The following is a 17445-nucleotide window of genomic DNA, read 5'->3' on the forward strand; positions in this document are numbered from 1 at the left end:
GAAATAGCTGAAGGCTACCTGGAGATGATAGACAATGGAGAGCTAGGGTAACAGATTTGGGTATAAATGTTTTATTAAGATTAAGCGTGGGAAATGGGCTGAGGCAATCCTTAGTAACCAGACAATGGAGGTAACAGACCACAAGATATGGGCATGAAAAGCCAGATGAAGTGGGAAGATTTCAGGGAGAGCTCAAGGGGGTTCCCACAGTCTATACCCCATCAGTATCAGTAACCTATACATCATCACCACCCTTGGTTCTATCTACACCCCATTCTCCCTTGGCCACATGGTCCAGGTCCCTGGAGCTCCCAGACCTTCTCTGTTACCTCACAGTCAACCCAGCCTACTGGCTACTCCCATCTAGATCTTCCCTAAACCTCTTCTCCCAGTCACCCCTGACTACAGTCTGGCCAACATGGCAGATTTTTAGAATCACAGCCATATTTTATTGGTGTGCTAATAAACCTTGTCTTTAGGTGAAAGACAGCTTGGGTTGAATTCATTCGGGCAGGACCCTCATGTTGCTATTTTGGGTTCTCAGCTTTCCTAAACCTCAACAAGTCCATCTAAGGTGAAATTCAAGATTTTATTGGTCCTCAGTTCATTGTATTGAGGTTAGGAGCACCCCAAAATGTTGGGGTATAAGGTCATCTGGAAAGAATTTGTTCAGGCTATCTCTAAATCAATTAAAGACATTTATTGTGGATAACACAACAGATGAAGCAGGCTCTACTGCTCCTCAAGGGAGGCCCCAGCTTAATTGGGGGGGGTGCCTAAGGGAGGCAGCCCCTCAATGGAGAGGGGGGCCCACTGAGGGAAAGGGTCTCTTCTGGGAAATGACATCTTAAGGGAGATGGTCAAGTAAGGGGCATGACCCCGCACTTAACAGGGATGCCCTCCTATTAAGGAAGATGCCCACTATCAATGACAGGCTAGGGATTTTTGTAAAAGCCTTAGGAAATGTGAGAAATGCAGTTTTGGGGATCACTGGACTTCCTAGGCAGGGCCAAAGTTCTGATGAAGAACCCCATGATAATCCCTAAGGAAGGCTGTGCAGACCACAGGACTCCAAGAGGAAGGCCAAGTGGTAGCCCCCCTTTATCTGTAGGGATCACAGGGCTTCCTAGGGTCAGACCCTAAGGAGGACCCTAGTGATGGCCCCTTAGGACAGTGGTAACATCACAAGGCTCCTGAGACAGGGCCAGAAGATCCAAGTGATGACCTCTTAAGAAGGCTGGGCAGACCACAGGGTTCCCCAGGAAAATCTCAAGTGGTAGCCCTCTTAACACTGCAGTGGGGATCACAGGACTCCCCAAGGCAGAGTCAGGAAGTTAGCCCTCGACATGCTTCCACAGCTCATTGCTTTCCTGGTAGCAGAACCTTAGGAAGATCCATGTGATTTGCCCATTCTTACCCAAGGAACTCAGGACCAGAGTGGGCAGAGGAAGGCATTTATTACCCTCCTTGAGAGAGCAGGTGCAGTGCTCACTGGGAACATTTATACCAATACGGGAGCAGGAGTGAGGGGTAATCATCACCTCCACTCCTGTTTGAGTTATGGTTAGTTTACATTCTTTACTTTTTTACATAGTTTTCCTAGGTTATACAGTTTATATAGGCAGGATAATGAGGACACAGAAGCAGAAGTGAAGTAATTAGATCTTCCTTATCTGAGTTAGGATTAATCTACATTCTTTATTTCCCCTACCTTCCCTCTTTAACATATGCAAATTATACAAATCGGTAGACCTGGACCCTTGGCCAAGACCAGACCCTTGAACTGACATGATAAGCTTGAACTGGTTCAACTGGATTGGCCTCTCTAGTTTCCCTGACACCAGGATGGCCATTGTCTTGACTCAACTACATGGATAGCTTCTGTGGGAGCAAAACCAGATACTATACTATCTTTTCTTACAGGCAAGGAGATGAAATAAGCAGGGATAGTAGTTCAAAGTTTAGGCATTATCTATTATTATTATTATTATTATTATTATTCCATTCTTCAGCCCAGGGGGAGGGGTTGGGGGTGGGAACCCCATTAGTTTCATTATTTTTGTGACCAGCCTACTTGCATCTCATTGTCACCTAAAGTGGTTTTAAGTGATACTTGAGATAAGGGGCGTCTCATTGACCAATCTATTTGAATTTCGTCAATTGAAGACACTTTGAAGGAGAATCCTCTAAGGAAAAGATGTTTACCTACCCTAGGTGACTTGGAGTCTGAAACCTTTCTATCAGGAGTAAGTCACTTTGTTTTGACTATTAAAATCTATTGTGGGAGGTGAAAGAAGGGACTAAATGTAATTAGATTCACTCACAAGAAGTTATTTTTGATTCCCTCCCTTAATGCTGTGCGGGACCAGACCTTTCCTTAAATAATTTTCAGACTTCTCAAGGCAAAAGCAAAAAAAAAAAAATCTTTTATTTTACAATCTGGCAAGAAAGGGTATCTCCAAACTGACAGATTGTCAGTAGGGTGAGGCAAGGCCCAGAAAACAGAGCTGAGTTATATCCTAGTGCAAAGCAGCCTCCACCTGCCACTGGCCTTTACTCCCATTGGTGGAGTGCAGGCTCACAGTCTAAATGAGGGAAATCTATCCCAGGAACAAGGAAGTGTTAGTTTAGCTAATACAAACTCCTATAAAATATCTTTATCCTTATTTGGTGAGGCTCCTGCTGAGGTAGCGGGGAAGAAGGGTCCACCTGCCCTAAGTTCCCCATTCCTAGAAGTCAGGTGGTTTCTAGTAACTCAACACTTAGGCCCAGCTATCAAGCAGAGGCCCTGAGCCATGCTGAAAAAGTCCTCACTTTGACTTATCCCATTCAATCCTGGCCAACTCTACAGTTGTTTCAGGCTTCCAGATTCCCTAGCACTATGGAGAGATGAAAAACACCACCATATTGCCTTTTGTCATGAGCTTGATGCTATTTTGGAGCATGCTCCATTACTGTCCCAAAGAAAACTTTTTGCTGGCATTCTGGGCCCACCCTTGTCTTTCTACATCCTGTTTTATATGCCCTCCACTAAGACATTAAGGAAAATTAGGTAAAGAACCTAAGTGTGTGGGGGGGTGGGGGGGGAATGTTATCCATTTAAATTATTTATTTATTGGAAATACATGAAAAGGTTTAAGTTAATGGACTTCACCTCCATTATGTTTTCCTCTTTGTAATTCTAATGATGTTGTGTTTTAATATTAGTACCTATACTCACCAAAAAGTCTTTACAGATCTCACAGCACTTCTACTGGGTTAAATGGAACCATTTCTCTGTTAATTGGGCAGTCCCACAGTGCTTAGGAAGAATGTAGAAAAAAATGACTTTTATCCTAAACCCTTATGGCCTTCTTAAGGTAAGGGAAAATAACCTATTATTTAAAATTAAAATTTATATATTTACAATTAGTTTGAAACTAGTTTCATGTGACTAAAAATTTTCTAATCCAGTGCTTTAGGGTAGAGTTCAGGCTGACTTAAGAGACGTTTCAGGGAATCCATATGGCTGCAAGGAATTCTTGATCCCACTCAGGCTTTGTTTTGGGTCCATCCAAAGCTTTATTTTGGGTTCCCCAAATTTGCATGTTTATACTTAAATGCCAATATACATCTCAAACAACCCTATTGCCTTTGGTCAATCAGTGAAATGTCCTTATATTTTCCTTTGAATTCTATATACTATGTAACCTCCCAGAGAATCAGGGAGGGAGCCACATCTTTTTTTTTTTTTCCTGACTCTCTCCTTTTTCAAATAATCTAATGAAATCCTGAAATGATTTCAGGTTTTGGTGTTTCTTGTCAAATAACAATTAACAACAAAGGTCAGTATTCTAAACCCTGAATTTTTTAGGTAAAGATGCAGCAAAATGAGAGTCAATTCTAAGTTATTGGGGAATGGGGGATCCATTTGAAATACAGATAAATGATTCTAACATATGCATATATACATATACATGTATATGTAACAGATGCATATATATATATATATATATATACACACACATATACACAGATGGAGGACTCTAATGTGTGTGTGTGGTGTACACACACACACACACACACACACACACACACAGCCATTGCTGATGGGTTATATCCTCTGGGAACCCCCTTGAAATCCACCCTGAATCTTCCCACTTGATCTGGCTTTACATGCCCAAATCTGTTGTCTGCTACCTCTATTTTCTGGTTACCTCTGGATTGCCTCAGGCTATTTCCCATCCTTAATCATTCTACTTGACCTCCTTTGGCCTCTCTCTGGTTTATCAAGATCCTCCCAGAAAGTTGTTGCCCAAAGGTAAACATAAAACACCAGATTTGGTAAAACCATGGTAGTTTTGTGAGATTATTGCTTTCAAAATTCTGAATGATGCTCCTGGGCTGATAACACTATCCAGCTTTGCCTAGATAGTGATGCCCCTGACTGAATCCCAACCTCTTGTAAACACCTTTCCAAATCCCTAGGATCTCCTCTCTGTAGCCTTGGTTCCCAAATTAATGAGCATGATAAACTGTTATTGCTGGCACTGGCTTCACCCCAAGTGGCACCATCTGACTCTCCACTCTGAGTCTGCGGTGGGCCCCCCAACCCACCTCATGCCCCCACCTTCTCCTTTTACAGCGACTTGGGACAGTCCTTGTCGATGTGCCAATCACAGTGGGAGGAGGGGGTCGGGGGTCACAGTGCACGGGGTTCAAGGTCACAGTGGGCGGAGCAAAGGGGATCACAGGGCAAGTAAATCAGGTCGCTGCCTCTGCTCAAGTCCAGCTGTCCGCCATGGCAGTGCGACCCATGGCGGACGACCTTGGCGGTGGTGGGGGCAGCCGGGGCAGCATCCTCTCGCTCCCAGATTTAACTGCGCTGCTTGAAGCCTTGTGAACCATCAGGACCCAGGGGCTGCCTGATCACATTATTGGGCTGTCTGGTGTCTTCGGGCTGGGAGATCCTGGTCAGCCTGTCAAGGATGGGCTTCTCTTGCTCTTCCTCAGAGCTGGCACTACCTAGGATCCGCTTCCGGGCCTCAGCGTATTCTGCCTCTTGCTGGGCCAAGGACTTCACAGGGAGGGCTGGCCTGCTGGTAGAGTTGGGGCTACTGACAACCCCGTTGCTTGTGGGCCTTTTGAGGATCCGTATTTGAGGAGGGGGTCCTGAGGGAAGGCTATGGTCCTGAATAACGATGGGCACTTTGGGAGGAGACATCGATTTTTTGCTCCTTTTGATGTAGACTTATGAGCATTTTTGAGGGGATGGGGGGCAGAGACACCTATTACATCACCCAGTTGACTCATATTGATCACTTTTCTAGGAAAAAATACTTCTCCTTTGGTGAATTTGTAACAGTGATTTTTTTTAACTTAAGTTTAAGACTGTACATTTGTCCCTTTTCAATTTCAATCCTTTCATGTCAGTCCAGTACTTTTACCTCTTACAATCTTTGTGGACCTCAATACTGCCATCCAGTACATTATCAGTCCCAGTTTTGCTCATCTGTAACTTTTATAAGTGCCATACTTGTGCAATTATCCAGTCCATTGATAAACATGGCAAACAGCTCATTTAACAAGTCCTTGGAATTCTAACTTTTTAACGTATCTCCTATACAGGGACCTTCCTTTGAGAGATCAGTAAAGTTAGGGAAAGTTAGGTTTCCACAGAAGAGTTAAGTTCCACAGAATAATTAATTGTCAGCTGAAACAAAGAAGAAGTAAAACTTATCTAGGATGACAGTCCTCAGCCAATCAGAATGGACCTTGTGGTGTTGTAGAGAGTTCAGACCCAGGATATTAGGAAAACTGGTCTAAATTGGCCACATAATGGTCAGGGTTGAAGAGAGAACTGGGTCAAATGGCTAGCATGAATGCTTAATTGGCTAATTGAATCTTACCTTACATACCCACAGGTGGGAGTTTTCCACCATTTTTGAACATGATTACACATATCAAGGAGAGAACATATGAAGAGGTGTATGAGGAAGAAGGGAGTGCACCAGTCTGCTCTCTGAGGGGAGTTACTGAGTTGATGGTGCATCACTCTGTGTCCATATAACACTAATAAAGCTGATCTCATTTTTGTAAGCAGCACTTCCTCTTCCTAAAGAAGGGTGGAGTCCAATCCTGGCCAGGGACATTTACCAATTCATTTGGATTCCTCAATAATAATAAATTGCTCTTGATACTTGAATTTCAGTGTCAGGCGTATTTCTAACATTCCTTTTCTTTCACACTACCACTACTCTGGTGAACAGATTTATCACTTTACACATGGCATATTTAAACAGCCTCCTGTTTGGTTTCATAGTCTCACCTATCTCCCCACTACAATCTTCCACTCAGCTGTCAGATTGTTCTTTCTAAAGTACAGGTCCAGTCATATCCCTTATACAGTAAATTGCAGTGACTCCCTATTACCTCCAGGATCAAATATAAAATCATATCTTTGGCATTTAAAGCCCTTCATATTCTGATCCCTTTTTACTTTTTTTTTTCTTCAAGTAAGATACTTCATCTACTGACTTCATTTGCACTGGATATCCCCCATCCCTGGGATGTTCTTACTCCTCACCTTGACCTCATGACCTTCAAGTTTTAGCTAAAATCTTGCTTCTATAAGAAGCCTTGCCTGATCCCCCCTTAATCCTAGCGTCATTCATCCAAGATTATCTGCAATTCATCCTATTTCTTGTTTGTACATAATCATGTATATAGTGTCTCCTTCCTTCCAGTATGAGTTTTTTGAGAGCAGAGTGGTTTTTGCCTCTCTTTGTTTCCCTGGGGTGTTAGGACAGTGTCTGCCACGTAATACAAACTTAACAAACTCTTTTTAACCTGATTTGATGATAAACAGCATGGGGTTAAGTATGGCTAGGGTACTTCACTGGAAACTTGATTTCAAGATGACATTGAACCATTAATAATTTGGTTTATATTGACATACTGCTTCCCCAAATGTATAAATGAAATATATGAAATATGTGATAGGTTCTTCTTTTAAATTTGAATTTTATATTTCATATAAAGAAATGTAAATAAAAGTCTCATTTTATTGGAGACAGATAATTAACCTACTTAAAACCTCCAGGTCAGGTTCTTTTCTTTTGAATGAGTATATGTATTGTATTTAAAAAATATATTATCTTGATCAGGCATAGAAAGAAATTACAATTTTCCAAAACAATGTAGATCTGTTGACAAACAAATAAGTCATTGCTATTCTTATTAATGTGAAACACAATCCTTCCAAATTATACTTCAGAAGTAAGATTAGAATTCTTGTTAAGAATTTAGAAAATTCTGTAATTTTTTCCTCCAATATCTTTCTTTTGCTTTATATGGTCTTTTAGTTAATGGTAAATTACTTTCTTCATCAAAGGGTCTACTACTGGAGGAGAAAATACAAGTTCAGTTGTGGTTTGTGTGGACCTGAAAGTTTGGTTAAAGGAGGCAAACAAGCTAGGTGATATGTAAATTCATAATGTGTATTCCCTTAAAGCTAGCAGAGCTAGCTTACTGTACATACAAGGAGCCAGAACATAAGTTCTGACTGTCTGAACAAAAGAATGAGAAGGCTTAAATGCATTTCAGGACAGTCCCAACTCAGCATGTCTGTGTCACTCAAAATTTATGATCTCCATGTATGTTTAATCACAGTATAAGAAAGGAATTTCTTAATTGAATAGGTTGTAAACACAATAAGAGAGCTGACAAAATGTCCATTGAAATTATGATCCAGGATATCTGTATTTTCTTTACCATTAACTTACCATAACAGAGTATATGTTCATAAAATACTGAGAGAAGGAAAAGTCCCATTATTCAAAATAGTGTTTCAGGTTAAGGGTCTCATCCTTAATGGCCATGAACAGAGGAAAGAATATTATTAAGTCAGCCCCATCTGGGCTTGTTGACACAGGAAGAGGTATTCTCTGAGTTTGTTCAGAGAACAAAGAAGTTGTTAGGTCCAAACTTTTCCTCTGGTTGATTAGTTCAGGGTCTGGCCCTTATTGAAGTTACAAAATTGATATTAAATGACTATCAGTTACAAGAAAAAGTGGAAGGTGCTTTATAATTGAAGTTTCTAGACAAGTTCCATCAATGTATAAACAATTGGGAAACCAATGGACCTCAGATTTTCACCCTGTTTATTTTTCTACAGACTGGACTAGATATAAGAAGTGAAATCCTGCTTTGCATATGAGGTCTCAGTCATTACTGCTGCTGCTCCTAGTACTACTACTTCCACTGCCACCACTGTTGCTGCTTGCTTCTGAACAGCCATCTTTCTCCATATATCTATGAGGGAACTTTAATGCCATACACAAGTTCTGTACTCAGTCTGTCTTGCATCTAGACCCCAGGACTGTCTAGTGAAGGACAAAGCCACCATTTGTCCCCTTTCCCGTCTACAATGCCCCACTGAGTTTCTGGGGTTAGTCTGTTATGGTTCTGAGACTTTCTCTTGCCTTGATATATATTCTCTCCCTGGGAGCTGGAGTATTCTGTGCCTAGCATGCTTGTGGCATAATGCCTGCATATTGTTTCAAAGGCCTCCCTATCTATCTCCCTATGCCTAACTAGGATGCAAAAAGAACTCATTCTGAATTTCTCTGAATTTAACCATTAGGACTCTTTCTAGTGAATTTTCTAGATTGGTTCGGAGGAGTTTATGGAGATGAGCTTGGCTACATTGCTTCCAATTACTCTGCCATCTTGCCTCTACCTCCCATGTGTGTGTTGAGGGTTTTTTAATTGGGATCCTCTTCCTTTGTGTACTGTGCAAAAATATAAATAAAATAAAGTGAGATAACTCAGACCCATTTGTGATGTTGGGTGGGAGATGGGCTCATATGTATGTTTCTTCCTGAGATATGTTAAGGTGATATGAAGAAAGAAGATAAACTCAGAGTAGATATAATTGTAACTGGTTTCAGAAAAGTTTATGCTAGAGAGAATCTAAAATTAAGATCTTCATCTATAATCTTTGAAAGATCATTTTATTAGGAATGGTACCACAGGATAAGTAAGAGCCAAATACTCATTTCCAGTTTTCAAAAAAGAAGTATGAACAGAGATTGGAAAATATGGGCCAATAAAATTGACTTTCTTTGATTTGATTTCTTAGGAAAATCTTAGAATGGATCATTAGAGATAATAGATTAATCTAGAGCAGGTAACACCAGAATAATCTCATTTCCTTTTTAGAGAGAATTACTAAAATATATTTGTAAGCAGAATGCTGAGGATATTGTTTATTTAGATGTTGTCAAATTGCTAGATAAAGGATTATGTAATATTTTGTGGTAAAACTGGGGATATATGGATTATATTATAATCTGAATAGATGGATTCAGAAGTGGGGTGGATGGCCAGAATCAGAGTAGTTTCTAATGACTCAATGTCTGTGTGGAAGGAAGTCCTCAGAAGAATACTGCCAGGGGTATAACCTTGGACCTGTGCTGTTTAACGTTTATCAGTGACTTGGATAAGGACCTACATGGCATTCTTATTGATTTTCATTTTACACAAAACTGGTAATAACACAATGAAGAACAGAATAAAGATCTAAAAGGAGATTGCACTGAATCTGATAAAATAAAATCCAACAGGGATCTTTGTAAAATCTTATACTTTGTTACATGATAATAGATGATAATAATAATAAACTGCTTAAAGAGAAGATGAGTTGGGAATAATTTAGGTAGGAGTAATTCTGAAGAGGCAAAAAAAGATCTGGTGTTTTTAGTGGACTATAAACTCAATAATGGTCAATAGGGTGAAGTGGTAACTAATAAAGTTAATGTGTCTTTGGGATATATTAAGTGAGGTATAGCTCCCAAGAGTAGAGAGGTGACAGTCTCTTTTGGTTTCACCTCTTCTGGAGTACTATATTATATTCTGGGATCTATTTTTTTAATGCATACATAAATGGGTGAATGCCCAGAGGAGAGCAACTAGGATGAAGAAAAGCTTTGAGTCCATATACTATGAGGACTGATTGAAGGAATTTTATATATTTAGCATAGAGAAGAGAAAGCTTAGAAAGAACAGAGGAGATATGATAAAGTATTTGAAGAATTGTCATATACAAGAGATATGAGACTTGTTCTGTTTATCCTCAAGGAATAGAACCAGGTATAATGAGTGAAAGTGGTAAAGGTTCCAACTTGTACTTATTATCAAGAAATACTTCCTAACAATGAGAGCTCTTCAAAATAGAATGGGCTATTTCAGAAAGGGGTGGGTTTCACCTCCTTGGAGGTATTCAAGAAGAAAACAGCTAACGACTTGTTGGGTATATTATAGTGGGAATCTCTTTCATGTACGAAATGTACTAGTGTATTCTGATCTTTTCACAAGGTACAGTATCTTCTTGCCCAGAAGCAGTTCAGCCAATTCTGGAAAAGCAATTATTACCAGGTGAGACATTTTAATGCTATCCTAATCAAGTGTACCTTTAGACTGTGAAGGGAAGACAATTTGACAGTGCCAATGAGAGTGTAACAATGGGGTTACTTATTTTTATTTTTTAATACAGCCTTTATTAAAGCTTTCAGATTTAGATTTTATGTGAATTACTATGTATCTGTAAACTACATACTTTTGTCCTCGGTTACTCTAACCAGGTCTTTGCTGAAGTCATCCATGAATATAAAGAATGACATTTTGCCAGCAAAGAACTCTATATCACATTTGCACATCTCTGAGATTCTTTTTTCTGTGGAATGACCCTGAAATGGGTACATCTAAGAGAGATGAGGCTCTATCAATGTGACTGAATACCATTTTATTAGGTGAAGCAAACCATTTGCTATGTCAAACTTTTTTCTTGCTTCAGTGGTGATGGGGTCTTTTAGAGCCACAAATGGTTTTTCATATGCCTTAGCTGATAAATTTCCATTTTTTACACTCATAATCAGACACAGAACATTTTCTCCTGGTTGCTCTTCTTCCTATGTACAGTTTCAAAAAAATGCTTTTGGACTCATCTTGAACATTTAGCTCTGTTTCTACTTCTGCCCAATACATATTGCTAACCTCGATGTTTTCAGTTGATATGATTGATAATTTTGCTCTCCATGGACACAGGTGACATGGTAACTTGATCACTTTCATGATATGAAATGAAAATGCGCTAAATTTTGTTACTGCAACTGCTATTCACAACTGTCTAGTTCCAACTATAACTTTACCTGTGTGAAGTATGGGGCAGTTCTTTTTTGTATTCTAATCAGATTTGTGATTTCAGTGGTACAGAATACTTTCAGTAAGGGAATTCCTGTCTTGCAATTGAGGTCAAAACTTGCCCTTTCTCATTTGCATATATGTGTTATCTATGTTTATGTATGGGGACATTAATATGTATTCATTTGTTAATTCATTCATTTGTTTTGCTTTTTTTTGACATTAACCACATTCTTTTGACAATTGAATACAATCATAATCAATTAAAGGACTTTGAAGAAAGTATTGGCGATTTGTTTTCTTCTTTAATTAAATTAGCTATTATTATTTTTAAAAGAATTAATTTTCTTAATCAATTCATTGATTTTTTTTTCCTTTAAATTTTTCAATTTTTTTTTTTTTTTTGCAGGCGGGAAGGCAGGGCAATTGGGGTTAAGTGACTTGCCCTAGGTCACACAGCTAGTAAGTGTGTCAAGCGTCTGAAGCCACATTTGAACTCAGGTCCTCCTGACTCCAGGGCCTTTTCCTTTAAATTTTCCTTGTCTCTTCTTGGATTTTAAGAATTTTTTTTTTATATTTTGCTGAGGTTTTAAAACATTTTTCTACTTTTTTGGTATTTTTAGTTTCATGAATGATTTATTGATATATTCTTTCCTTTTGTGTTGATGAAAATATTTAGTGACATAAATTTCATTCTGAAGAATGTTTTGGTTGCAATAGAAAAGTATGGGCATGTTTTCTCAACTGTTGTCACTTCATCATTATATAGTCTTTCCCAAATGTATTTACCTTCCTATGTTTCTCTTCAATCGTATGTTTGTATTTTAAGGTGTCCACTCAGCTCCAGTCTTTTAATCAGGAAATCTTGGAAATTTTCCATTTCATTAAAGATCAATTGTTTTCTCCTATATTCTTATATCTACTCCTGTTGGGCAAGTTATTCTTGGTCATAAGCCTTCGGAATATTGCATTCCAAACTTTCTCTTTTTATCTTAGTGGTAGCTATCAAGTCACTTAACCCTGTTTGCTTCAGTTCCTCATCGGAAAAGTGAGCTAAAGAAGGAAATGACAAACCACTTTAGCATCTTTGCCAACAAAACCCCAAATGGGTTCATGAAGAGCTGGACATGACCAGGTCTTGTGAGATACTGACTCTGATTTCTTCAGATTTGAACTCTTTGTTTTTTAGCTGCTTACGATGTATTTACTTTGGCCTGGAAGATAAAGCTTTTTCCATTGATGTTCTTGGAAGTTTTTATTTGGGATTTCTTTCATGATATAACTTGTGAATTCATTCTATTTTTTGCTTTGTCCTCTGGTTCTCATAGATCTGGGCAGTTTTCATTCCTGCTTTCTCAAAGTGTGGTAGTCAAGTTGATTCTCCTTTATCTCTTTTCCAGGTCAGATTTAAAATGAGATATCTTACATTGTCTTCTCATTTTTTGAGGCTTTTGACTTTTATTTTCATAGTTCTTGTCCCATAGAGTCATTGATTTCTCTCTGATCCATTCTAATTTTCAGGGAGTCTGCTACTTGGGTAAAAATTTGCACCTGCTTTACTAAACTGCTTATTCCCTTTCTACTTATTTCCTATAGACCTCCTATTTAATTTCTATTTTTTCCCCTATAGAGCTCTCATTTTATTTCCAATTACAATCAGGTGCCACAGAATGTTTCTAGTCTGTTTACCTACACTCCTGGTTTCTCTAGCAGAACTCCTCTTCCCATTTCTACAGCTTCTAGCTATCATTTTGTGTAGCCTTGCCCAGATGAAAAAGTTTACTGATGTTTATCTTTGGATTTCATGGACATCATTCAATCTGGTGTTCTTTCTAGATAATTTTCATGGCATTTGTGGATCTATATCATCATTTTTTGTAGCAAAAAAGCTGCTTCCTCAAGAGATCTCCCAATTCCCTCCACTATAAGAACTCACTATTTGACAAAAACTTTTGGGAAAAACTGGAAAATAGTATGACAGAAACTAGCATAGACCAACATCTTACACTTTATACCAAGATAAAGACAAAATGGGTACATAATTTAGATATAAAGGCTGCTACTGTATGCAAACTGGGAGAGCAAGAAATAGTTTACCTGTTAGATTTATGGAGAGCAGAACTTATGATCAAACAAGAGATAGAGAACATTATGAAATGCAAAATTGACAATTTTGATTACATTAAATTAAAAGAAATTTTTACACAAACAAAGCCAATGCAACCAAGATTAGAAGGGAAGCTGAAAACTGGTAAAGAATTTTTATAGCCAGTGTCTCTGATAAGGGCCTCATTTCCAAAATATATAGAGAACTGAATGAGATTTATAAGAATTGCTAAATGGTCAAAGGATATGAACAGGAACTTTTCAGAGGAAGAAATTAAAACTATCTATAGTCATATGAAAAAATGCTCTAAATTACTATGGATTAGAGAAACAACTCTATGGTACCACATCACACCTATAAGATTGGCTAACATGACAAAACAGGAAAATGATAAATATTGGAGATGTGAGAAAATTGGAACACTAATGCTTCGCTGGTGGAATTGTGAACTGATCCAACCATTCTGTGGAGCAATTTGGAACTATGACTAAAGGGCTATAAAAATTTACATACCCTTTTACCTAGACATACTTCTTCTAGGTCTGTATCCTGAAGGATAATAAAAACAGGAAAAGAACCCACATACACAAAAATATTTATTGCAGCTCTTTTTGTGGTGGTCACAAATTGGAAAATGAGTGAATGCTTATCAATTGGGGAATGACTGAACAAGTTATGATATGTGAATGTAATATAATACTACTGTTCCATAAGAAATTATGAGTAGGCAGACTTCAGAAAAACCTCTACAATCTCACATGAACTGATGCTGAGTGAAGTGAGCATAACCAGAACATTTTACACAGTAACAGCAACATTGTGTAATGACTAACCTTGATACACTTATCTCTGCTTAGCAATTCAATGATCAAAGATAACTCCAAATGACTCATGATGGAAAATACTATCCACATCCAGAAAAGAACTATGCAGTTTAAATGCAGATTGAAGCATACTATTTGTTTTCTCTCCCCCCCACCCCTTTCTCTCTCTGTTCTTTCTCATGGCTTCACCCATTGGTTCTAATTCTTTTTTTATAATATGACTAATGTGAAATCATTTTCAATATCAATTTGTATGTAGGACCTGTATCAGATTGCATGCTCTCTTGGGGTGGGGGAAAGGGAAGGATGCAGAAAAAAATTGGAACTCAAAATCTTATGGAAGTGAATGGTGAAAACTAAAAGTAAATAAATAAATAATTTTAAAAGGGCTGCTATTAATATTTTTGCTCTTGTAGGTCTTTTTCCTTTTTTTATGATCTCTGGGTCACAGACCTAAGTAGTGGTCTTGATGGATCGAAGTGTATGCACAGTTTGATTGCCCTTTAGCCATAGTTCTAAATTGCTCTCCAGAATGGTTTGATCTGTTTACAACTCCACCAACATTGTATTAAAGTCCCAATTTTCCCACATCTTCTCCAACATTTATCACTTTCCTTTTCTGTCATATTAACAAATCTGATAGGTATGAGGTGATACCTCAGACATATTTTAATCTACAGTCATTCATATACTTATAGATAGCTTTGATTTCTTCATCTGAATCCTGCCTATTCAAATCCTTAGATGATTTATCAGTTGAGGAATGGCATGGATTCTTGTAAATTTGATGTATTTCTCTATATATTTGATAAATTAGGCCTTTATCAGAGACACTGGCTGTAAAGATTATTTCCCAGCTTTCTGTTTGACTTCTGATCTTGGTTGATTGCTTTTGTTTGTACAAGAACTTTTTTATTTTAATATAATCAAAATTATCTATTTTATGTTTCACAATGTTCTTTATCTCTTGTTTGGCCATAAGTTCTTCACTTCCCCATAGATCTGACAGGTAGACAGTTCCTTGCTCTTCTAATTTGCTTGTGATGTCACCCTTTACATTGAAATTATGTACCCACTTTGGCCTTATCTTGGAATACAGTGTGAGATGTTGGTCTATAGTTTGTGTCCTATTGTTTTCCAGTTTTCCCAGCAATTTTCATCAAATAATGAGTTATCATCCCAAAATGCTGGGGTCTTTGGGTTTATCAAACCCTAGGTTACCATGGTCCTTGACTACTGTGTCTTGTGTAACTAATCTGTTCCACTGATCCACCACTCTATTTCTCAGTCAATGCTATTTGATAATTACTGCTTTATAATACAGTTTGAGTTATGGTATTGCTGGGCCACCTTCCTTTGCATTTTTTTTCATTAATTCCCTTAATATGCTTGACCTCTTTTTTCAGATGAACTTTGTTGTTATTTTTCCAGCTCTGTTGAATAATTTTTTTTGGTAGTTTGGTATGAACTGAATAAGTAAATTAGTTTAGGCATAATTGTCATTTTTATTATATCGTCTCTGCCTACCCATGAGTATGTTTATTTTTCCAACTGTTTAGATCTGACTTTATTTGTGAAAAGTGTTTTATAATTGTGTTCATATAGTTCTTGGGTTTGTCTTGGCTGGTAGACTCCCAAGTATTTTATACTGTTTACAGTTATTTTAAATGGAATTTCTCTTTGTATCTCTTGCTGCTGGGCATTGTTGTTCCTATAAAGAAATGCTGATGATTTATGGAGATTTATTTTATATCCTGCAACTTTACTAAAGTTGTTAATTATTTCAAGTAGCTTTTTTCATTGATTCATTAAGATCTCCTGAGTATATCATCATATCATCTGCAAAGAGTGATAGTTATGTTTCTTCATTGCCTGTTCTAATTCCTTCAATGTCTCTTTCTTCTTTTATTGCTATAGATAAAATTTCTGGAACTATAGTGAATCTTATTGAGATTTTATTTGGAAGGCTACTAGCTTATCCTCATTATAGATAATGCTTACTGACTGTTTTGTATAATCACTGCTTATCATATTAAGGAACTCTCTTTACTCCTATGCTTTGTAGTGTTTTTAATAGGAATGGGTGCTATATTTTGTCAAATGCTTTTTCAGCATCTATTGAGATAATCGTATGATTTTTGTTGGTTTTGTTATTGATATAGCCAATTACATTGATAGTTTTCCTAATATTGAACTAGCCTTGCATTACTGGCATAAATCCCACCTGGTCATAGTGTATAATCCTTGTGATATATTGCTGTAATTGTCTGCTTAGTATTTTGTTCAGAATTTTTGTGTTAATATTCATTAAGGAAATTGGTCTACAATTTTCTTTCTCTGTTTTAGCTCTTCCTGGTTTAGGTGTCAGCACTATATTTGTCTCAAAAAAAGAATTAGGTAGGACTCTACTTATTTTTCCAAATAGTTTACACAGTATTGGAATTAGTTGTTCTTTAAATGTTTGTTAAAATTCACTTGTGAACCCACCTGGCCCTGGGGATGTTTTCTTAGGGAGTTCATTAATAGCTTGTTCAATTTCTTTTTCTGAGATAGGGTTTTTTAGTCGTTCTATTTCCTAATTTTATAATCTGGGTAATTCATATTTTCACAAATATTTATTGATTTTGCTCAGATTGTCAGATTTATTGGCATATAATTGGGCAAATTATTTTCTAACAATTGCTTTAATTTCTTCTTCATAGGTGGTAATTTTACCCTTTCCATTTTTGATACTGGACATTTGATTTGTTTTTTTTTTTAAATCAAATTAGCAATGGTTTATCATAGTCCGTTCCCCCTCATAAAACCAGCTCCTAGACTTATTTATTAGGTCAAGAGTTGTTTTTATTTCTTCTTTCAATCTTATTAATCTTAAATTTGCTTTGCAGGAGGCTGCGGCGCGGGCTGGCGGGAGGGCAGACGTGCGGGCGCTGCTGGCCCCGTTGTGCTGCGGCCGCCACGGCCTGTGCGTCCCCCGGCCCCGCCATGGAGGCCGGGCCCCCAGCCATCCGCGCGGGCTGGTTCCGGGAGACGTGCAGCCTGTGGCCGGGCCAGGCCATGTCCCTGCAGGTGGACGAGCTGCTCCACCACCAGCGCTCCCGCTACCAGGAGATCCTAGTCTTCCGCAGTAAGACCTACGGCAACGTCCTGGTGCTGGATGGAGTCATCCAGTGCACAGAGAGGGATGAATTCTCATACCAGGAGATGATTGCCAACCTGCCCCTCTGCAGCCATCCCAGCCCACGAAAGGTGCTAATCATTGGTAGTGGGGACGGGGGAGTAACTGATGTAAAGATATAAAATATAAATAAGAGATATAAAGGGAGGGCTATG

General features: G+C 38.1%; 1 protein-coding gene across 1 annotated transcript; it reads right to left on the reverse strand.

Moving 5' to 3' along the window:
- Positions 1-4855: 4855 nt before the first annotated feature.
- Positions 4856-17099, reverse strand: LOC118842577 (SUZ domain-containing protein 1-like). Its single transcript, XM_036750022.1, has 2 exons — positions 16994-17099; positions 4856-5229 (listed from the first exon to the last, which is right to left on the reverse strand). The coding sequence occupies exons 1-2, from the start codon at positions 17097-17099 to the stop codon at positions 4856-4858; spliced, it is 480 nt and encodes a 159-aa protein (XP_036605917.1).
- Between the last annotated feature and the right edge of the window lie 346 nt (positions 17100-17445).

The sequence above is a fragment of the Trichosurus vulpecula genome, chromosome 3 (assembly GCF_011100635.1).
Source record: "Trichosurus vulpecula isolate mTriVul1 chromosome 3, mTriVul1.pri, whole genome shotgun sequence".
Lineage (NCBI taxonomy): Eukaryota > Metazoa > Chordata > Mammalia > Diprotodontia > Phalangeridae > Trichosurus > Trichosurus vulpecula.